Genomic DNA, 23,533 nt, shown 5'->3' on the forward strand with positions numbered 1-23,533 from the left:
AGCCGCATGGACCTAGCCTGATGCAGCCCTGTGTGCTGGAGCAGCCATGTGGAGGCCACTGCCAGCGCCAAGATTCTGCTTTCCTCCTGCAGTTGGCATCATTGCGTCTGTTTTGTGAGATGGAGGAGGACTTTGTGGATTGGTGTCGGACATATGGGTTAATGTTGGACTTGTGGGCTTGGGCGGCACTGGGTTGGGATGTTTTCTTGATGTGCACTTAACCTTTATATAAAACTCTCTTATACATGAGTTCCTATGGATTTGTTTCTCTAAAGTACCCAGACGAATGCACCTCCTAACTGTATTTTATTTATCAAAAATGTTTGTCTTTCTGTTAAAGTACCCTTTCAGGAGCCCCAGGGCACTGCCAAGTAATAGGGGACAGCTAACCAGAAAGACCACCAGCCATTCCACAGGTGAAAGATGGTACTCTCTGCTCCCATAAAGACTGGCAACCCCCCCCCCCCACAAAAAAAGACTGGCAAAACCTAGAAAGCCCCACGAAAGCCTATTTGCATTGGCAAAACGAAGTGGCAGTTGCTAGTTGGGCATTATAATATCCTTTGGATTACTTTTACATAGCTGAGCATGTTTCATTTTTCTTTCTTTCTCTTTCTGTCTTTTAACAGTTTTATTGACATATAATTCCTGTACCATACAATTCAATGGCTTAAAAAGAATAATGCGATCATTACCATAATCCATGGTATAACATTTACTTCATTCTCATGCCATTATTCGCTCCCATCACCCCCTTATTATAGTTCTATTAATCTAGTTACTGTCTCTCTATATTTTCCTATCTTAGATTTAATATGAAGAAAATCATTCAAAAAACTACACAACTGCAACCAAACAAAACACACAAAAACCATAATCCAAGTGAAAACAAAAGATAATGAAGACTGGAACGGAATAAAAATGGGCCCAAAGGAAAAACAAACAATAATATGTTTAATTTTAACCTACTAATAACTACAGTAATCCATTTTCCAATGAACTGTCTCTGAGAGCAAGATGATTTACAGCCCTGATCAATGGTCCAAGGGAATTCACTGGAGGCTTACCCTCTGCGGTGATTCTGTAAATGGATTTGGGATATTCATTGTTATCTACTGCCTTCTGCAAACCAGGTGTAGTGAGCACATTTCTTGTTATGTATTCTAATGAGGTCCAGGTTTTCCCAGTGGTTTATGAAGCCACGTTTAGAATTACTATGTAACATTTTAATAAATCTGAAGAATTAAAGATATAAAGAGACTTAATTAAGTCAGAAATTGATGTATGTATGGATTGTGATAAGTTATATGAGCCCCAATAAAAAGATTTATTAATAAAAAAAAGAGTAAGTTAGAAGTTAAGAAATCATGGGAAGTTAAGGAACAAGGGATTTATGTAAGCATTGTTTTCTATTTTCTATGAAATTCATGTTGGGTCAAGTGGGAGGTGAATTGACCAAGTATGAATTTCAGTCCAGCACAATCAAGGTTACAATGATCTGTCTGAGAGCGAAGCTGTGTGAGACACTTTTCTGTGGCTACAGGGGATTTGCCAGTAGCTTAATCTGACTAGATACTCAGCAGATGAGTTTTGGGCTTCCACTGTCCTCCAGAGCCTTTTACAAACTGGGTGTTCACAATTTCAGCTGATACTTTTCACTGCATTGTATTTGGATTTTGTTATTGTCATCTTTGGATCACAGAAGCTGGTGTGCTTTCATGTGGCCTTAGTTGACCCTTCACTTAGATGGCTGCTTGCTTGTATGACAAACTTTTAAGACCCCAGACACTATACCAATTGATTAATTGCCGGGCACCATCTGCTGTTTTCACCACACTTTTCTGTAAACACCCTTATCTTCCCCGATCATTTCATGAAGGTGGGTATCAATCAGGGCCGTGCTATCAGAACAAACAGGTCTTAGCTAGCGCTAAGTGGGAGCTAATAAGTCTTTCCTATATTCCAAACATTGTGCTCACAGCTGCCTCTGCCCTAAGCAAGTCTTTTCACACTATAACCCCGAGTGAGATGAGGACACCCAGGTTTAAGGTAATCTGATTGTTGTCAGAATTTGCTTACAAAGGATATTTATAGAAGGAAAAAATTGAGATTTAAAAAATTTACCACGTGAAGTAGACAAATCAGTTGAAATGGAAACGTCTAATACATGATATGGATTGTACTGTATAAAGATAGATATACAAAATAATAGATAACTTGCTATACTAATACACAACATGGTTGATTCTAAAGCTTTAATCACTATACAGTATTTAAATAAAATATGTTATCTCTTTAAAGAAAGGTTTTTATTAATTATGATGTGGTCAAAGAAGACATATCATGAAGAGGAAAACAAAGTCAACGTCATCAGGTAATATGATTGATCCCCCACTGTCTCTTCCTAAGAAGCTGTAAGGGAAAGCTAGCTATTCTTCATCAACTGAGTCAAGTTCAGTGTCTACTTCCTTTCTTCCCACAGACTTTCCCTAGAAATCAAGGCTCCCATGCCCCATATCTCCATACACCTGATGGAAATAGTGCAGTATAAAAAAAAAGCCTCCCATGTCACCACACTACTTTCTGGTAATTATAAACAAATATTTTACTCAGAATGTGCAGACTGAAGAAGAGCTCAAGAGGCTTCTGTGCTCTTCAAATTTTTTTGCAAGCAAGTTATTGTTGTTTTTGCAAAATTGTCCATTGTTTCCTCTGTCTCGTTATATTGAATTGTTGGGTCTCCTCCATTTCCATACATGGAATAGAGGACAATCTTCAGCAAAGCCGCCTTTTCCCACAAATTCACCCAACTGGGCAACGGAGAAACCAATGTCTGAGCATGTCTGTTTGGCAAATGTGTGTGCTGTGAATGAGCCACCACAGCGAGACCTTTGGCTCCACCGCTATCATCCCGAAGCTTGTTTTCCAGTTCTTGCAAGCAGGTAACTCACATATATTCAGAGAGAGAACTGTTTGTGAAATCACTCAGCTCTGAAGGAGACAAGTGACAGCTAATTTCTACCTCATTTTGCCTCTGATTATGAATTAGTCAACTGAAAATTTCATTAGGTCTCTTCTATGTGAGAGAGAAGAAAGACCATAGTAACTTTAAACAGAAAGACAATCCTCCAAGTTACTTAGAAGGTGCTAGATGCTGAAACCGACCCCCTTAAATCTCTAATTAGAGAAGGGATCTGTACACTCAGTATAAATTTGACTATATATTAGCCATTGCATAATCTTAACCCTTCTCGTGTGGGTTTGAATCTACAAAGCATTGTATGCTCAGCGGAGAAAAATCACCTCTTAACAACTTTTAAATTTATATGAATAACAAAGAAGCCACTGTAACTATAATCAATCATACCATTTGCCTCTCCCCATTTTCAAACACGTATATAGCATTTGAAAAGAAAATTACGTCTAGGTTTTAGATTTCTTTTGTTGCATACATGCTCTCATTACTTATAAAAATAAAAGTAACAGATCTAAAGAATCAATCTATCACATCTTAAACTTAACATTTTGGGGGAGTCAAAATAATAATACTCTGTGGAGCAAAATCCATGGATCTCCTAAATCAAACAGAGATAGAGTATAAACTTTACATTTCTCTTCCAAAGACTCAGGGGTTCATGATTTATTCTATGGAGAAGATGTTGAATATTTGGGTCTTAAATTCAAAATCACAGTGAACATATGTCCTCGTTTTCCCCAAACAGTTTTGGTTTATGGCTGTTTCTAGACATAAATAAAAACGGCGATTCCTTTCACTTTTAAAAATGTCCCAGTAGGAACAATAAATTATATGGTCAGCCTTTGCAAAATAGATAAATGCATAATTTAAAATAAACTATTGTGATACAGAGAGTGCTCTGTCCATTTCCAATCATTTTCCAACCCTGGCATCTTTTCTTTGTCCTTTATTGTTACACACATTTACACATACACACAAACATACAACTTATCAGAACTGTAATTTCCATTGGTTAGTTCCCAAAGAAAGAGTCTGTTATCATGTTTATTGAAATGTATAAGGATTTCATAAAACAAGAGGAGGATTCTTTAGTGTACAGCTTGCTGCTGTCTTTTAAGTCCAAAGATCACACACAACTGAGTGTGAAATTAATACAGGTGAGGACGAAAATCTGCCATGTTGAAATAACATGGAGTACAAAACCACATGGCAGCCAAGAGCACCTTTTCACTCAGTAACACACACCTACGAATGAATCCCTAGGGTGCCACATTTATAATAAGCATATCTTAAACTATGGAATATACAGGAATCACCCAGGAGCTAAGATTTTTGGTATGGGAAAACATTCCAATACAGGGTAGTTTGAAATATAGAGTGTGATATGCACATACAAAAATGACTGGTATCTATTAGCTCACAATGAAAAATCCTGGGTCATTATTTATGTACAATCAGCTGTTTGGGATTGCAGGATGCACTTCCATCTTCAACATATTCATTTGACTTCCATTGAAAAGAAATCGTGGAAGCTTAATTGAAGAATGAATGAATGCATTTGGATTTGAGTCTTAATTAGAGACGGCAGATAAATGAGCATTCCATCATTGAGGGGAAAGGACATATTTTTATCTCTTGGTTTTGTAATAATGGAAACCAGCTTAATGAAGAATATCTATATAAACAACCTTCTCATTTCTTTTGCTGTGATGGGTGCACATTCATCAAAGCATCCACAAAAACTACCTAGAATCATGTCAAATGGTAAGGCCATATTATATTTAACAAGAGCCATAGAATGTGATTTCATAAATGAAAATTCGTGAACGTTCAGAACCTCCTTCAAATAGAATAAATCAAGTAATACCAACAGATGTCATGATCAGAGTTTTACTCTTGTAATTGAGTCTCACTCTTAAACAGACATCCAGAAATCTAAACACATGCCTATAGTAACGTCAGTAGACAGGCTGAGACAATACATTTATATTGCTAATCCTTTTTAAATCAGCTAAAACTAAGATTTATATATGGCTTAGTGAAAACAAACACTTAAAAATCTTTGGTAAATAGATGGTGGCTTAGAAACAAAAGAAATGTACAGATGATATAGGGTTTTAAAGAATGATCTATGACCGTCATCTGTAATAGGAAATAGCTATGGGAACCAGTTAATCCATGCTTAGTCCTCAAGAAATAATGAAATCTATGGCATGAGCTCTGTGCGTGCAAGACAGCAGTAAAGTCTGTGCATGTTAGAGGCACAATAAAGTAGATAAGGAGGGTCGTCCTTCAGGAAGGATTTTCTGATTTAATTGCTATTGTCCACATGGCTGTGGGCTTAAAACTAATAACTCTAATGTGTACCCACGGTCCAGACCAAAGGCGAAGAGTCTTTCCCAGAAGACTTGGTACAACGCTCTATTAAAACTTGCCAACACTTATCCAGCCCCTCCTCCCTCCGACATCTCAGTATCTCAAAGCCCCTGCAGCCTTCCAAGGGCTCCAATCCTTCCCTCCATTTTTGAGGAGTCAAATGATGGAAGTATCCCCCAGGATAAAATTAATTTTTACATTAATAACTTTCTTATCTATTGTTTCAGCATTAGAAAGGTGAAAGTGAAGTAATTACCATGCCATTAGGCTGATAAGTTGGATTTCAACTGCTCGAGGGTGAGCAAAAAATTATTTCCATGCCATTTCAGTCATCTTATAAATTCACAATGCGTTTTCTAATTTATGCTTAACTCTGTCCCACACAGCTAATGTCCTTACCTTCATTTTTCTTGATGGTGAAATTCGGATTGTTGGCCATTTCTGGAAGCAGGCTGTATAAGAAATAATGTCCATTTTTAGGATCATCTTTGTCCATGGCACTCACAGTTTGGATGACCTGAAACATAAAACTTGACATTAGCATTTCTGAGGGCATCAAAACTTTATGCTGGCTTTAAAAGCTGAGTGCATTTTCCCCCAGTCTGCTAATTTGGTTTATGGAGACTTTTCAGCTTTCTAAATTATCCTGGATGGTGTGTGCCAAGGACATGAAGACACATTCATCATTTGGAAAACCTCTGCCCTGATAAATGGATGGAAATTAAGATCATTACCTTTTCTGTTCATGGGCTATCTGTGGCTTGAAAGGGCAAAGCTCAGTGTATTGGAAAAAGTCCACTGAGAAATGACAAGTTTGGTTCCCCAAGTGGAGCCTGGAGAAGCGGGTGCTTGTGGTGTGGCTCCTGAGAAAAGGCTAGAAATAAGGGATTTAGATCTTGAATCCTCCTACCTCCTCTTTCATTTTACTCACAAGTTACATATGTTTGCCAAATAGAGTATCCTTGGGCACAAATAGCATGCATCAAACCTCTCTGGTGAGGTGTATCTGCTCCCGCCCCATAATGAATACTGTTTTTAAAGCTAGTGGATAACACAGGCAAACAATGCTTTGGAGTGTATCCTGAGATGAATAAATTATAGGGATTAGAGGAATTACCACTGTGCAGAGAGCTGTTCGGCTACATACAGATACTTGGAATTGGTGCCGGTTGAATGTGCTTGTTGCATTTGTAAATCTGCATTAACGTAGTTGCTAAGTTCCTTCTTGGAGTGACATAGAATTAGCTTAATAATTCATATTTATGAGTCAGTGACATTAATTGCTTCCATATGAAACACAGGGCATCTACTGTGGCAAATTATACTTATATTTCAACTGTAAATAACTGCATCATAATTCCTGCCCAAAAAGTGTCTATGAGACATGACATTCAAAAGTACTAACTTTCCCTGAAAAAAATATGAACCGGGGAACAATCACAGGCTTATGAAATGTAGCTGGTGTTAAGGTGGTATCCAGATTAGTAAATCCATTCAACTTTATCGACTTTATTAAACAGCGAAATGGACCACTCCTTAAGAAAGGAAAATCACTAATTTGTAGTTTATTACCCGCACGAGTGTAATAATCACAATTTCAGAGAACTTTTAGACATCTGGTGCATTGCTATGTGTCCAGTGCATACCATGTGGCACACGGTCCCCAAGGCTGTTTTGAAGGGTGCATGAAGTAGTATCTCTCACATTCTTTTCTCCATCTTTTCAATGAAATACATTTTGTGAAGGATCTTCAGTGCCTTATAACTAGTTTAAATTACAGTTCGCTGGAGTGACAGTCTTATGTACACTGATATAAAAGGTCTCATGGGTAAACTAGTAGTCGTTAAGAGAATGGAATCTGGAATCAAGATATCTATGGGGAAGTTATGCTCCTGGTCAAGACGGATCAGTTCAGCAGCCCTGGATTGGGTAGCTCTGGGTGGGATTCAACTCAATGACAGTGAATTCAGTTTGAATTTCAGTAGATGTTCGAGGTTCACACTGTACTCCTTGAGCATGTTGGAAGGAGTAAACAATTCCTGAAGCACTCAGTTCCCATTTTACCTGTTATTCAAATTAAAAAGTGCACCCTTTAGTAGCAGGATGGTTTGGTGACTGTTGAGATAATGCGTGTCAAGCGCAATGCAATTCGGTGCTTGGTTTTTGCTCCATACACGTTAGCACGACCGTTATCATGGCGTATGTCCAAGCTCTTGTGGTTAGGTGCTATTGAGCTGGTTTCGACTCAGCCATCCTTTATACAAATGAACCAAGTTCCTCCCAGTTGCGCCCATTCCCCCCCCCCCCTATGGTTCCTATGCTTTGGGCCTGTAGTTGCAGCCATGGGGCCAATCCACCTTGTTGAGGGCCTTTCTCTTTCTCCCTGCCCCTCTAACTTTACCAAATGTGATGTCCTTCTCCAAAGACTGGTCTCTCCTGGCGCATGTCCGAGTATGTGAGATGGAATCTTACCATCCTTGCTTCTAAGGAGCCTTCAGGCTGTACATCGCAGAGACCGCATAGGGCATGCTAGAGCTGCCACAGAGGGCAGTGAATCCTGATGGCAGTGGATGGCAATATCTTTCCCCTACAGAGAAGTAGATAGTGGTTTTAAACTGCCAACCTTCAGTTTAGTGGTCAAGAGTTCAACTCCTGTGGCACCAGGGACCATACAGTACGTGTTGTTGTAAATATTATTATGTTGGTTGTTTTTATAAGAGGAGCCTGAATGCCCAGTGTTTAAGCATTCGACTTTCACTAAAAGGAGAGTGGTTCTAACCCACCAGCCCCTCCATGGGAGAAATTGGTGCCAATCAGCTTCAGTAAAGATTGACAGCCTCAGAAACCCTATAGGCAGCTTGACCCTGTTCTATAGGTTTGCTCAGCATTTGAAAGTGATGTAAAGAAACTGGATGGTGTCTATTCATGACAACAGATTTTACCCTCAGAGAGGGCCAGCTTTCCCAGATGAGAAAGGGATTTATCTAAATGCTGGGACACTCTTGGGAAGCATCGCGCCGCTAACTGCCAAGTTGGCAGTTGAAACTTCCACGCCGCTCTGTAGGGGAAAGACGAGATTGACAAACTTCAAAAACCATCTAGAAGGTCTCTTATGAGTCAGAATTGACTTGTTTGGCCTCTTTTGGTTTGCATATCTAGTTTCCTAGCATATTTGCTTTAGTCTTTAAGTGTAGAAGAGGTTAGGGGTTTCATTTTGTAGAAATAAACATAAGTAAAAATGTAAAGAGAGAGACTTGAAACACAGCTCACTGTTTTGTGGACAGCCTGGATGCTATAAATATTCACAGGACTGGGTTGAGCACTTCATCTAGAATCCTCCTGGATGTTCATTTTAGAGAATCAAAAGAATGGTTTTCCTTAACCTAACTATGGGGACTGGAGAGTGGAGTTACTTGTGGGCAAGTGTAACAACCTTTGTCCCTTTACCCAACCTGGTCAGTCACAATGGGACTCCTCTTCACTGAAGCAATTGTTCCTGTAACTCCTGAAGCGTATGATCACCTTTGAAGAAGGGCAAATGATGGGAGAATTTTGGGGTATTCTGGGTAGAAATTGGTTTTTATATTAAGTGAATTTCTGTAATAGATTCAGAGGTACAGCTGTTAGATATCACACCACTCATAGCATTGCGAAGTTAATTTGTACGAAAACAGGCTCACCATGGAGGCTGGCTAGTAGATACCGATGAGTCTCATTAGCGAAGCCACTACCACCAACACAAAGCTTCACTCATTTTCACGTGAAAGAAAGGAACCTGCCATCACACTTGTGAGCATTTCTGTTTATATATCACACTTGCAATGGACATACGTGTCCCCAACTCTTTAGTGAAGTTGGTTAAGCATGGGAACCATCGAGTCCTTCCTGTGAACTACTGAATGGGAATGTCTGGGGGTGGGTCAATGTTTACACTGTATCTAGTCCTCTGGGTGATTCAAATGCACACAAAAGCTTAAGGACCACTGTTTTAAACCATGGGAAAGTATGGATGTTCACAGCTCACTTATTATTCATTGGGACCGTTTGTATTGTCAAGTTCTAGTCAAGTTCATCCCGTGATGTGTTGGTGAGACAAACCACTGAAGCAGTGAATCTCTAAATCAGAGATGGGGAAACTTTTTTCTGCCAAGGGTCATTTGTACATTCGCAGCATTATTCTGGAGCCATCCTGGTAAAATAGTCAATTAACTCACCCCTAGTGTGATGGTTAGAACTGCTTCTCTTCGGTGAAGTGTGTGATGTTAGCTGGTCGTAATGGTTGCGTGGACCTTCTACACTTGGCTCTCGGAATGGATTTCTCCCATCCCTAAAGGTTTAAATCATCACCCAAAGATCCCCTAAACTGGCTGGGCTTAAGATTTCGTTTCCTGCCACGGCTGACAGTTGTATTTGTGGTTTTTTGTTTGTCTATTTTTTTGGTTGCTTGGGTTTTTTTGTTTGTTTGTTACTTTAATGCAGATGAACGCTTCCTGGATATTTTATCTAAGATGTCTTAATTTTCACCCAAGTCCCAGTAAAAATTCAAAACTAATTAACTAAATAAAATATGTCCTGTGGACCCTGTGAGGGGTTCTATGCCTTTGAAATGCAGCAGCCGATCCATGCTATAGAGGCCGGGCTCTTCATTGAAGCAACAACAGCAGAGGGTATATAGCTTCAAACAAGAGAAGAAGCCAAAAAAGCCAAGGAAGATTCGTCCAAGGAAGTTCATCTCAGCGGAGCTGATCCTCCAGGCACCTGGATGACAGCGCACACAGAAGCGAAACACATTTCCCACCAGTAGTTACGACAACTACAGTTGATTTTTAAATAAACAAGTAGCCAACCAAGTGTTTTATGAAGATGATATTAAACACTTTAGGAGAGGCTGCACATCTTTAGGAGCATGTAGTTTACATATTCCTTTATACTGATAAAATTAGGATGCAATGAAAGAGCCAATGTTTAATTGATTGGGGGTTCATTCCAAGGCAACCTGAAAGTAAAAGAGGGCTGCCTATCAGACAAGAAAAGCATGCTTAGGGTACGGGGCGAAGGAATGAATCCAGGGCCACGCGTGCACACCTACAGAAGAAGACTATTCTAAGCTTTGAAATGCAAGGACTTTCCTAACATTTGAAACTGTTTTGAGTTTCATAAAGAATCATTAGCCCTCAGAATAATTCTGGGAGCCCTGGCGGTACAGTGGTAAAATAATAGCCAGCTGTGAACTGACAGGTCGTGGTTCAAACCCACCAGGGCTTCCACAGGAGAAGGGAATTCGCGAAGTCCTCCTATATGACCTCAGCTGAGGAACCTCAATGAGCAGGTGGCGCCGTTCTACCCTGCGGTGACAACTGTTGGAATAAGCTCAACACACTGAATATCACATTTGCTAAGGGTTTATAAAAATCTATCCATCACTGGTAAATAATACTAAACCTAACACAAATTGCTTTTGCTAATGGAGTTTAATAAACTTCGTGTTGACCTACCGCTAACTCAGACATATTGAATAACAATGGCACATCACTATCATTATTCATATTTAGAAATATAGGCATCCAGCAAAACTGCATTTCTAATTATGTGACTCTTTTAAAGGCATTGGGATCTTATGGGGTCTATTAGAAAATCCCTCATGAGTTTCTATAGATCTCATTCATTGACTTATTCTTAACTGCCAGGCATGGTAATATATGATGAGGCTTGTTGTTTATTTGCCGGTTTCCTGCCCTCCCTACTATCAGATCAATGCCTTGCCCGGGAGAGCTAGAAATGAATACAAAATGCCAACACATTTCTCTCGCGTCATCATTAACAGGAACATACTCTAGAAGGAGAGCTATAAGAAATGTATAGCACCCCAATGCAGACAATAAAACAGTGAATGTGAGGGTGCTAACTGAAAGGCCAGCTTTTCAAACCCACCAGCCTTCCAATGGTGGGAGAAAAAATGAGGCTGGTTGCTCTTGTGAAGATTCCCTCCTTTGGAAACCCCACAAAAGGTTGCTGTGAATTGGAATTGTCTTGATGGCAATGGGTTGAGTTAATGCACTAAAGAAAATCTATACCAGCTATATCTACTTCTCAAATCCCTGTTCCTTCTCCCAGTCTCTCATCATTTATCAGTCTTCCCTTTTGGTATGTACGTGTATATTATTTTGGGTATGTATGTATGTAGCTACTCGTTATGAGTATTTCAGTGCTTTGGACTGAATGCTATCAGGAGACACCACGTTCTGGAGGAGGTAACCCTGCTTGGTAAAGTATCAGGGCAGCAAAAAAGAGGAAGACCTGTTACAAGACGGGTTAACAGTGGCTGCACGGATTTCGAGGATAGCGCGGGACTGGGCAATGTGTCATTTTGCTGGATCCGCAGGATTTCTGTGAGTCAGAAGTGACTCAATGGCACCTAACACCAAACCCTAACCACATATATGGCCCCGGAGTTGATTTCAACTCACAGAGGCCCCGTACATAGGGCAGAACTCCCTTCATGGACTTTCCGGCCTACAAATCCGTAAGGAAGCCAATTGCCACACCATTCTCCCATAGAGCAGCTAATGGTCTCAACCTATGCTGGAACTTATCTATTTTGCAGGAAAGTCATAACAATGAATTCTTCATTGTTTGCTGCCCGTGTACTTTACTCATGATTACATTCCTGCTTGATTGTGACCCTACATGTATAATACAATGAGCAGTCTGGTGCCATTGTTTTGCCTCGGAGTGGTGATAAGTTGAGTGTACCATTGCAACTCTTGATCATTTTGTCAAGGTTTTTGGAAGATACATGTGTTCTTTGGGAAGACACAAAGAATATGTGCAACTGCAGTATTGTCACTTGGATTAAACTTAATCCTTCCCCCCTCCTTTTTTGTGTTGCAAATCTCACTGTGATGTTATGTCTACGAAAGTGGCAGAAAGGGGAGTTGACACGAGAAGGGGTAGGTCAAAAGAAGCACAGAAATGATTACCTTATGTCAGGTTTTCTATCTTATCCACAGGCTGCTTTTACGTGCTTATTCCTGATTATCAAAATTCTCTTTGCTGAAACACTACTGTATCTTAGAGCATATATTTCCAGCTCAGAGGAGGAAAGAATAATTCATTAATAAGTATCAACTGGCCCAAACCTCCCCAACTTGAATGGTAATTAGTGTGGAATCAATGGTATGTGCATATCTATGAAGGGACGGTTCACAGCTTTTGTTAGATTTTCATGTCCATAATGGAATAAAAATAAAAAAAGGTTAAGAAACATTTCCTTAAAAAAAGGGTGCTTGAACTAAGAATTATCCACTGAAGTGTTAGGTTTTTCTACTCATCGAAAGCATTTTGCCATGTCAGCATTTTTTCCATAGAAATACATTCTTGTCTTTAAAAATTATTAGGGAGCTCTTCAGAGCTAATAACACAAGGTCTGAACTACATAAAATCCAACAAGATGATGAAGACAAGGTTCCCTGTCAGCTGCACTAATCAAGAGACCTCTGTGGGCACATATGGGGCATCTTTCTATGCCATGGGGGAAAAAAACCCTTAATCGTATTTTCCTTGGTGACAATGTTTCTCACTCATCTTACCTTGCTTGGAGCTGAACTTGAAAAGGATTAAAGCAAGGACTCCTGAAGAACAACTTGAAATAACGTTCACCTTTGCCATGTCTTCCTGCCCCCTGCTTTCTTTTGCTGGGCCTTGTAGGGCTGATGGGTATTTGGGGCACAGCTCAAATAATCAACATGTACAAAGCAACCCAATCACACCTCAGACATTGCCCTGCCTCAACAATTACCTCTCATCATTGCGAGTTGTCATCGAGCAGATGTTTGACTCCACACCTGAAGTCCAAAGGATTTTCAGGGTTATGAACTTGTGGGACCACTTGTACCACAATCAGGGCCTCGGTGGTGTGAATAATTTGTACTCAGCTGCTAACAGAAAGGCCTGCAGTTGAAAATCACACAGCTGCACCACAGAAGAAAAGCCTGGCAACTGGTTTCCATAAACTTCATAGTCAAGAAGCAGCCTATGGCTCTCAGGCCAGCTTTCTACCACATGGAGTCAGCATGAATCAGAACTGACCCATGAGACCCATTGTCACTTCATGGAGTCTGACATGTTGATGGGCAAGGACAGAGTAGGGCTGCTCTTTGGTGCTTCCGAGCCACTAAGACTCACTGGCAACAGAAAGTCTCGTCTTCCACCCAACGAGCCGTGGGTCCAGGCCGGCGGGGGTCCTTGTGGATAGCAGCCCGCTGCAGATCCCATTGCACGGCAAGGGTTCCTGCCTCGGGTCAAGTCTACATTTCTCATCACGGCTAGGGAATCTCAACTCCTCTTGAATTCCGTATCCTGCCTCCTCTTCCTCCTCCTCTATTAATCTTCTGCTGGATTCTTCTGATGGATCATTTCACAATTCTCTGTGGCACTGGAAGCATACTTCGGAAGTTGACCAAAAGAGCCCTATCATGTTCACTTTTTACAACAAGTTTTCACCAGCTGTGCCCATGACCACTCATTCCATAATTTTCTCTGGGGGAAATGCAAACTACTGCACAACCAACTGTGTTTGGTAAATGGCAGAACTCATAAGGTGGCATGAGGCCAATGGAAGACCATGCTGCTGAGCCTTGTTCTGCTCAGTGCCTCCCAATGTTAACACATGCACACACAAGCACACATTTTGAAATATAACAACACACATTTTTCTCCCACACTCACTTTGAGCAATGCGACCCTCAAGAACCCCACCGGAGTCTTATTAGTCAGAAAGGGTTTATCACCTTCTCTGTGCTGGATCCATGGGGCTCGGCAGTCAAAGTTCTCGCTGTCTTTTCTGCTCCTCTAATTATAGGTCATGTCACTTTGGGACCAAGTCTTTCTTGATTATGTCACTAGCACTGTGACAATGGCTAAAATGTCCTAGTAATCATACTTGCTTCCAAAAGGGCACATTCATCAGCAGGGCTGCCATGAACATAGGAAGACCAGTGTATACTAAGGTCTAGGTTTCCTTCATCCTAACTAATTGAAATTAAAACAAGGAGAATACATAAATTTTTGTAATAGATTGAGATTCTTGTACCACGTCTCACACTAATTTCTCCACAGATTAACCGTCTCAATGAAATTGGGGACCAGAACAAAATATATGGACTTTAAAACCACATAAGACGTTCAGGCAATGCATATAAAGACTGCAAGCATGATTTGGGGAAAATAAGTAAGAGGGATGCTTTCCTGTAAATCTTGAACATGGTAAAAATAATTATATTAACCCAACATTTATATGGAAACAAATGAAGGATGAAGCCTTTCCTTTTTCCTACCACATAAACTCTATGATGTAATCAGGAACCATTACTCCAATATAAGACAATAGATCTGTTATATTCTATTTTAGTAATCATTTAGTGTGTTTCTTTAAATCATATAGGTTATAAAGATGTAGAAGTAGCAATAACAGTGAAACCAACAAAAAGGATATTAATAAAGAACACTGTACTTTTAAGATGATAAAAATTACTAATAATTAAAAGTATTGATCTCATCAATCTCTCTGCCTTTCTTTCTCTTTCTCTAATTAAACTAAAAATGATTAAGACCCAAGGTTGCCAAACTAATAATGGCAGAACTGGTATTTGAACTTGATTGTTTTAGCTTCAAACCCTTCAACTGTATTTTTTCTCATTTATACTTTTTCCGTGAAACTGAGAGCCATACCAGTGTTAATGAATCTCTGGAAAGGTATATTTTTAAACATACTTTCTCAAACTTTGTTTTATGCAGTCCACTCATTTACCACCTCTTTACTCCACCCAAGATGAAATGAATCTAATGGTTTATGCATTAGACTGAAGCCATTAATTGAATCTCAGTTTTAAAATCAATTCCTTATCTCGCTTGTGTATGCAGATAGATCCTGAAAGATGCCTGCTAGCTGGAAAGTTAAAGTTAAATCTCCCATATTCATTGTCTTCAAGAGTGTTATAAAATGTCCTCATTTCAATCTATTATTTCCCGTTTATTGGAAAAAGAGTAAAGAACCTAGAAAATCAATTAATTAACTAGTTAATTAAGTAAATGGCAAATCCAGTCATTGCTGGTATGCACCAAAGAATATTTTCACTTGTATCTTTAAACTATGCTTCTTTTCACTGGTGGTCTCATGGGATGCTTTTGAGTAAATTATACCTATTGATCACAAGAGTTGACCTTATTTTTTAATGCTCATGCTTCATCCGACTTTTATTATCAAGGCTATTTTCCAAAGACGTATGTCATGCAAGCAATGGGTTTTCAAATTTCTGCTGACGTGAGAAGGTTTGTCAGGCCCTACAAACTGAAGGACCTTTGACACCTTCATGAGCAAACTTTCAAACCCACCGTCACGACTTTTTATCCCCTTGTTTCGACTCAGAGTCTCATTCAGGCTCAGCTTCTGTATCGTTAAGTTGCGGTTTCTACCACAAAACCGTCAGCGCAGTGGGGTTGATTATGTTTCTATATGTGGTGACATGGGTGCAGACACACACCGCTTCATTAATCCCTTTTCTCCGTCCCCACTCTCACAACTGAATGCCAGTCAACCACCGCCTCTTGAAGTTATAGATTCCTAAATGGTCTTCCTGCTGAACTGTGTGTGCACTAGAGTAAATGGGTGTGTACGTGCCTGTAGATTTTGTTCAAATAGAGACCGCATTTGGGTGTGACATCATTTTTACATATTGTACTCTATACAGAGATGCCTTCAATTCTCCAAACAAGCCATGGCCTCTCTCCCTTCAGCTTCCTTGCACATGCACATTCTGCTGGCTAGGAGATTCTTACTGCCATTCCATGCATCCATAGACCCATATTTTTATAGATTCAGCTTGAATCTTAATATCTGCTTAAAAAGTGATTGTCCCAGATAGCCTAGATAAATTCGAACCTCACTTTCTGTCTGTTCCTCTCTGTCTAATTGCTTTACTATTTTGTTTAGTCCTCTTTTCGAACATTTGAATTATATTATTTATCCCTCCCATAGCCCTTAAAAAAATCCTCTTCTTCAGTAAATACCAAAGGGATATTTTTTTGTCCTTTTCACGTTGTTTTCCCAGATTGTATTACAACCTTTAGCACCTTATCAATGCACAATAAATAAGCTTCCCTATCTGAACGAATAGCCTTCATCTGAAAAGGTCTTATGGTACACTGCGTGTGTGCCTATGCGTGTTTCCATGGTAATATCTTGAAAACTCATTTTAAAAATATTACTCATTGCTGAATGGAATGAATTGAAACCATGCTCCTAAAATGTGAATATCCTTTACAAGCCAACTCTTGACTTGTTACCTATCGCTGAGGAAGGTGTTCTTGTTTTCTGGTTTTTGAACTTTATGTTCCTATGATTAGCACATCTTTATCTATCTGCAATGTTAGCCAAAGAGAGAAATAGATTGAAAGAGGGAATGCAAAGAGATTTTTTCTCCCAGGCATAATTGTCTCCAAGGAGCACCCCTCAAGTTGTAAAGATAGTGATGTGGTCGAAATTACACTTTGTTAGATTTATAGTTCTGTGGAGATCCTCTCCTGAAGGAACACAAGTGGAAGCATTCTTTCAGCTAACTCCCTCGCAAACAATAAATAATTTCTGACACCGAACATAGCACTCAACATGACTTCCACTGAGAATGACAACACATATTTTCAGTTTGGCCTTTGCAGCCAATAACCCGAATTTTATACATATTGTAAGTAAGAGATTAACATCCAAAACAGAATCCTCTGAAGCCTTTTGTAAAAAGGAAGCATGTACCACATCGATAGGGAAGGCCTTTGGCCCACACCTGGTCATTCAAGTTCTCTGTTTTTTCTTTCATGTTGAGTTTGAGTGTGGTGGTCAAGGATACAGAAGGACCACGCTGACTTCTCCATATCTGTTACCTGGTCCTTCAACCATGCAGCCAGACAGTCATTCTCTTTAGACAGAACACACTTGCTCCCCAATTGGCTCATTTTCCATACTTAATAGACATCCTCTGGCTTTGGTGCATTGTGCCCTACATCGAGAAGCCTTTTCATGGAGCCAACTCTTTTTCTCTTCCTTTCATAATCTTCTTCATATCTGGAGGACTTTAGATGTTTTCTTAAGGGTTGGTTAATTCTAATTCTCCTTAAGGCATGTTTTCCAGGCTGTAAAGTCTATGAAGGTAAAGGACCATTATTTAGGGTGTCGTGTCTCTATGCATTCTCAATATCTAGCCAAGTCTTGGCACGGAGTTGGTGTTCAATGAATATTCACTGAAGAATCAAAACTTTATTGGACAAATAAGCAGCCAGTCATACACATGCTTTCTAATTCTGGACTCCTCAGCACACATTGCCACTTCTGCCTTGACCACCAGAGAGGAGTTCCCTCCTTATAGGTTCTGTTAAACTGGGATTAAGGCCTCTTGAGGTGACTACTCATGTCATCATCAAATTGAAATCCCCAAATGCACATCAACTTGTATCCTTTGACCCCCAAACATATTACCACTTGGAAACTGGAAGAAAATGTAAAAATATGTAAGAAAACATCATATTAAAATTTCACTATTATAAAGAGGGAAAGAGGAGAGGGGTTTACTCTTTCTGGTCCAAATGCATTCACGTGGATCTTTGAATAATTTCTTTCTGCTGTGGTAGGATTGTTCATTCAAAGGAACCATCACCTTTTCAACTGCAGGATTAGGAGACAATGATAGGAACAGATAGATGCCCAGTCCTGTCTTCAGAGGGGACCTTTAGCCAGATGTGCTTTGGATTGGCGATAAGTACCTGGACCAGAGGACAACAGTCTCCTTCCTTTCCTCTCCTATTATTCTCACTGCGGTGAGGGTCTCTTTTAAGGAAATTGATTCGAACACAATTGGCTTCTCTATGTTCCTGTTGACATGAATTTTACTTTTGTGAGATGCTTTAAAAATGTCTTTGCCGGCTTCTCTCTGTCCAGACGGTGTATACAAGATAAACTTATTAATGGCTTGTCCTTGATTATGGCTAATGATTTCTTGCTGTACCAACCAGCAGCAAGCTGAACCCCTTGGGTTTAGCCTTAAATCCCTACCTGCTAAACGAGCCAGAAATTTGAAAGTTCATACACTTCATTCTCTCAGGATCTTGCAAAGCAGACAGCCCTTGGTGAACACTATTCGCATAACTATGATCTTACTGCCAATTCAGGTTTTGACATTTATTTTTCATGAGCATGTAATCCACCTGATAATGAACTTGTGAGGCCCCATGTGAGTCAGCTATTTGCAGGGCGAGTAATGCCACAGACGGCTGAAGGTGTGTTTTTGTTGTTCTTGCACTGCTGACTGGTAGTTAGAGTGGCTACAAAGAGACACTTGGAGGAAAAGCATAACAAGGATAAGTTGGGATATGAAAAGTGAACTAGCAATGACGCAATGAATGATGGGAAAATCCAGACAATGACAAAGGTTTCAAACAATTAACAGAAGTTGTTTGAACAATTACTATGCATCATCCAGTCAGTGAGTTCTGGTCAAAAAAGCATGCTGAAGAGTCCAGGACCTGCTGCCTTCCTATGGAAACTGAGCTCAAAACAGCCTGGCTACAGATTTGTTTAGAGATAAGAGAGGCCTACAAAAGCATATCTTCTAAGACTCAATCATTCACTTTGATTTGCAAACTTCATGCCCAAAAGAATCTGACTTAAAACTTTTTTTGACCTTGCATAGAAAAAGCGATAAAACAGTGCATTTTTAATTTAAAATAAAAGACAAGAACTGTAGAAAAACCATTAGAACCTCAAAAATAGACAAAACCTTCAGGGGAACTCTCCAGTTTCTGGGAGGTCCAAGGTATGTGCGTGTCAATCTCAAAAGTGAGATGATGTTAAATTTTTAAAAATATCAATGTCACTGGGCCTACAAACTTGCGTGATGAATTGGGCATGAACAATGAAGTTGTATTTAAATTCCAGAGCACTTGGAAGATTCTGTTTGATCTAAAAAGTCTGACTGATCAATCTATGATCGGCTACAGTTTTCCTTCACTAATCTGGCACACAGGGTCTTGTCCTGAGCACTGACCTGCCATATTTCCATCAACGTGCTGACCGCTTAATCCACTGACAAAAGCAAATGACAATCGGTGTTGGACATATGAATAGTAAATCAAATCCATATGAAAAGGATGAGAAATGAAGACAATAAAAGGAATTTAATGGAGGGCAGTTACTCAGGAGAAGATGAAGAAAGACTTGCACTAATGTACAACACTGGGAAAACAATAACTAATCTGCAGTGAACAGAATTTAGTGGATTGGACCCCTTAACCTTTGCCGCTGCGCCACCAGGGCTACTGTTAAAACGTAGTCAGCGGTGCTCTTTTATTTTAAACCTGGCGGCGCAGTGGGTTAGGAATCGGGCTGCAAACTGCAAGGCCAACAATTTGGGCCCTCCAGCCACTCTGGGATAACCATGAGGCTCTCTGCTCCCGCAAAGACGGAACGCCTCGGGAATCCCAAGGGGCAGTTCTACTGTGTCGCCCAGAGCCACTGTGAATTAAATAAGACTTAGTGGGGGTGGGTTTGGTGTGGGTGAAATCTGTCTGCGAAGGAGTCCTGGAGGCAAAGCAGTTAAACTGGTCCTGGGCACGGACAGGCCAGCTGCCTAGCCAGAGAAGCACACAGCAGCCTGCTCTCGGGGTTGACAGCGATGGAAACCCCCTGGGTCAGTTCTACTCAGCCCCATAGGATGGCTACAAGTGAACATCAAGGACAGACGGTGTGTGTGTATGTGTGTGTGTGTGTGTGTGTGTGTGTGTGTGTGTGTGTGTGTGAGAGATTTTTGGTAGATGGAGACATTGTTAATCCTGTTTTATGACAGTAGTCAAGGGGAAAATACCCAGTGTTTTCTGGGAGGTAACACATTGATCTTTGGTCACGATTAAATACAAGCACTGAGCTACGGTACTAGCCCTTTCTTCAAAGGGGTGGGGGCTGGGGGGATCTGACTCTTGTCAGGTAAGCTGCTTGGCAAATAGTAAGTTTAATTTCTAACACCCACATGAGGCACAAGAATAGTTGGATGAACAACTCCAGTGTCATGCTGTCAGCTGCTGTTTATTTAAATTAAAATGTCACCATCCAGAAATAAATTAGGAAGTTGAAAAATGGTAAATTTCTTAAACATACAGTACTTCGGAACCTTGTTAAAATAAATCTATTACATTCGTGTCTTTGTAGAACTTCACAAAGGCTATTTTCATTTTGACATTCAAAGGGTAGCAGATTTCCCTTTTTGTTCCTGCTTGCTTACCTAACTAGCCCTCCCCATTTCCCACCCTCCTCCCCTCCAATTTTCCCCATCCCTCTCTACCCCCTCCACACACCCTTTCCCCATCCCTCTTTTTATTCCTCCATATGGTAGCCTTCTCTATGCTGTAGGCGTAGATACACATAATACACATCACATCAATACACAATTATTAGACGATCTACTAGCATTCCTACGAAGGGTTTCTAACTTGTTTATCTAAATATAGCTGAGCTATTACAAACATTAATACTTACTTCCTACAACCCCCTATAAAGCACTTGCCTCCCCAGCTTCCACTAGTCTATGCTACTTCATACATCAGACACACCAGGTTCTGATTTGTGAGCTTTGATCCTTACACTGTGTAATTTGAAAGTGTCAGTCCCTGCCCCATCCAGCTAAGATGTCCCAGCTATCATGCACACACCAACATGTTCTGAGAGAGTTTGTTCTTGTCCCCTTAATCAGCCAAATTGGTTATACATAGGAAAATAATCAACATCGAAGGAAGGAAACCACTCCTTCTCTGCTCCCAGTGGGATGTGCTTCTAGCCTATGACTTTTACAGCTCACAAATGACGCAAATGCACATTATAATGCAGGCTAATCAGATATGAGACAGGTGTATACAAACATATTCAGCATTAACAACATGGAGATATTTACTTGGCCGGGTTTTCCATTTTCACATAAAAATGCCTCATATTCGGATGCGAATTCAGGGGCGTTGTCATTGACATCCAGCACTTTAATAGCAACAGGTACTCGAGATATCTGACTGTGGTTCCCTATGGGAAGGAAAAAATAACATCAGCATTCAGGGTACTTCATTGTGAACGTGCAACTCAACTTTCTTCCTGAAAGCAGGCGTGTCTATTTAAGACATCCCTTCCTCTGGGTCTGAACACACGGCGATTAGGGAATCTGACCACTCAATAAGGAAGCAAAGAGCAAGTGCAGCATGGATGTGTTTGTCTGTTTAAGTAAAATGTCTTATTCCACAGACCACTTGCTGGAGGGTGGCTTGATGAAGACAATATCTAGATAAGTTCAATATGTTTTCTCAACAAAACAGCCTTTATTTTCTTGACACACTCCAGTATGTATCGATTTTGTATACACAGTGAATATTATATATATATCTCATTGTAATCAATCCCTCACTCTGAGTTCTTTGAAATGACTTCATGTCAGCCATGAACATTGAAAACTGAGCTAGAGGCCAGTGCCAACGAGTCATTGAGAAGGTGGCTATTTAATGAAAAATAAATGGGATAGTGTTAAAATTGGGGCATCATATAATTTTTACTTTAAAATTTCATTAAATGTTACTGCTAAATTTCATTAAGTATGACCTTGGGATTATTTTGGATAGAATAGACCCAGATCATTTTAATACCATAGTGTTACACAGAAGTTTTCATCAGTATAAACAGAAGATGATCTCTAATCATTCCAGGGTAACTCAAAGGGCATAGAACTCAATCCATAATCCTCAATCCTTAAAACTATATGTGTGTGTGGGTGTGTGTGTGGGTGTGTGTGTACACATGTACATTTAAAAAGCTTAAGGACTGGTCCATTAGTAATATAAGGGCTTTCAAAGTTCATGGAAAAATGCCACTGTCTTTTAATTCCACACACCCAGAAGCTTTCTGAAGCGCCCACCCCCCACCATCCTCCATATGTTCTGAAAACTACCAGGCCAATTTTATGATTTTTCATTTGTAATAAATACAGTAGAGTGTGACTCTGTGATTGTGCCACGTAATAAACTTTTGACCTCTCTTAAATTATATGGAATGCATAGGAGAAGGGAAATTATTCATTTGTGTTTCTGTGACACTGAATATAAGAAAGCCACAAATTGTGTGTGTGTGTGTGGGGGGGATGTCTGGTTTCTGAATGTAAGTAAAAGACTTGCATTTGATATATCAAATCCTTCTTTTTCAAAAGTAATGCAATATAGACCTCTAAAACCTTCTAATACTTTTTAAAATGACTATTCCTTAAAAACAAAAGTACTTCTCAAACACACACCAAACAATCAGAGTCATGCTACAAATGCATAGTCGGTTAACTCCCATAGCCATTCTACAAGATTTATATTTAGTTACCTGTCAGGGCCACCCTCTAAAATTCTGATTTGTTTAATGACAGGTGGGTGAATACCAGCCTGTGCAATTGCTACCATCCCAGTAATGGAACATCTTAACCTCACTTTCCATAAGCCAAATCAATTGTCTAAAAGATACGTTCCTAATATTACTTATCCACACTCTTAGGTCATTTTGTCTTGCCGTGGTGGCCTGTGTGCTGCCATGATGTTTTAAGCTCAGCCAGCAGGGTCACTCACAGTGAACAGGTTTCAGGGCGCTTTCAGACTAAGAAGAGACTGGGCAGAAAGATGAGACTGTCCACTTCAGAGGGATGAGCCGCTGGAAAGCTTTGGAACAGCAGTAGAGTGGTGCTAGGCGCAGTGTTGGCAGAAAGCCCCATAGGTTGTGGAGTCCTCAGGAGAAAAGTGGGGAGAAGAGCTGCCTCTTCAAAGCAGAGCCTACCTTAAGGATACGGATGAAGCAACGCTCTCAAGACCTTCGTTTGCAGATAGGACATCACTCAAAATGAGAAGCCATACGTGATACAGGGGCTGCCACAATGGCCTCAAGCAGAACCCTTCTGGGGATGGGTCAGGACTGGGCAGGCTTTGTGCAAAGGGCTGCAAGGGGTCGAAAGGGACTCTGTAACCGGAGAGCAACAACAACAATAGATATATTCGGGAGTCACCTACTCTTGTGTCCATTTAAGGATTAAGAGTGTAGGGGGGGGGTGGAGTCTAGGCTGTCAATCTGGAGATCGC

The 23,533-nt window shown here is 40.2% G+C and overlaps 1 protein-coding gene across 1 annotated transcript in view; it reads right to left on the reverse strand.

Moving 5' to 3' along the window:
• The window catches only part of CDH8 (cadherin 8), a 447,886-nt gene that overhangs the window by 65,261 nt on the left and 359,092 nt on the right, over positions 1–23,533 (reverse strand). Inside the window, exons 9-10 of the mRNA XM_075536968.1 lie at positions 21,340–21,461; positions 5,753–5,870 (exon numbers count right to left, since the gene is read on the reverse strand). Coding sequence (XP_075393083.1) covers positions 5,753–5,870; positions 21,340–21,461 — 240 coding nt within the window. The remainder of the gene's footprint in view (positions 1–5,752; positions 5,871–21,339; positions 21,462–23,533) is intronic.

The sequence above is a fragment of the Tenrec ecaudatus genome, chromosome 18 (assembly GCF_050624435.1).
Source record: "Tenrec ecaudatus isolate mTenEca1 chromosome 18, mTenEca1.hap1, whole genome shotgun sequence".
In the NCBI taxonomy this organism is placed as follows: Eukaryota; Metazoa; Chordata; class Mammalia; order Afrosoricida; family Tenrecidae; genus Tenrec; species Tenrec ecaudatus.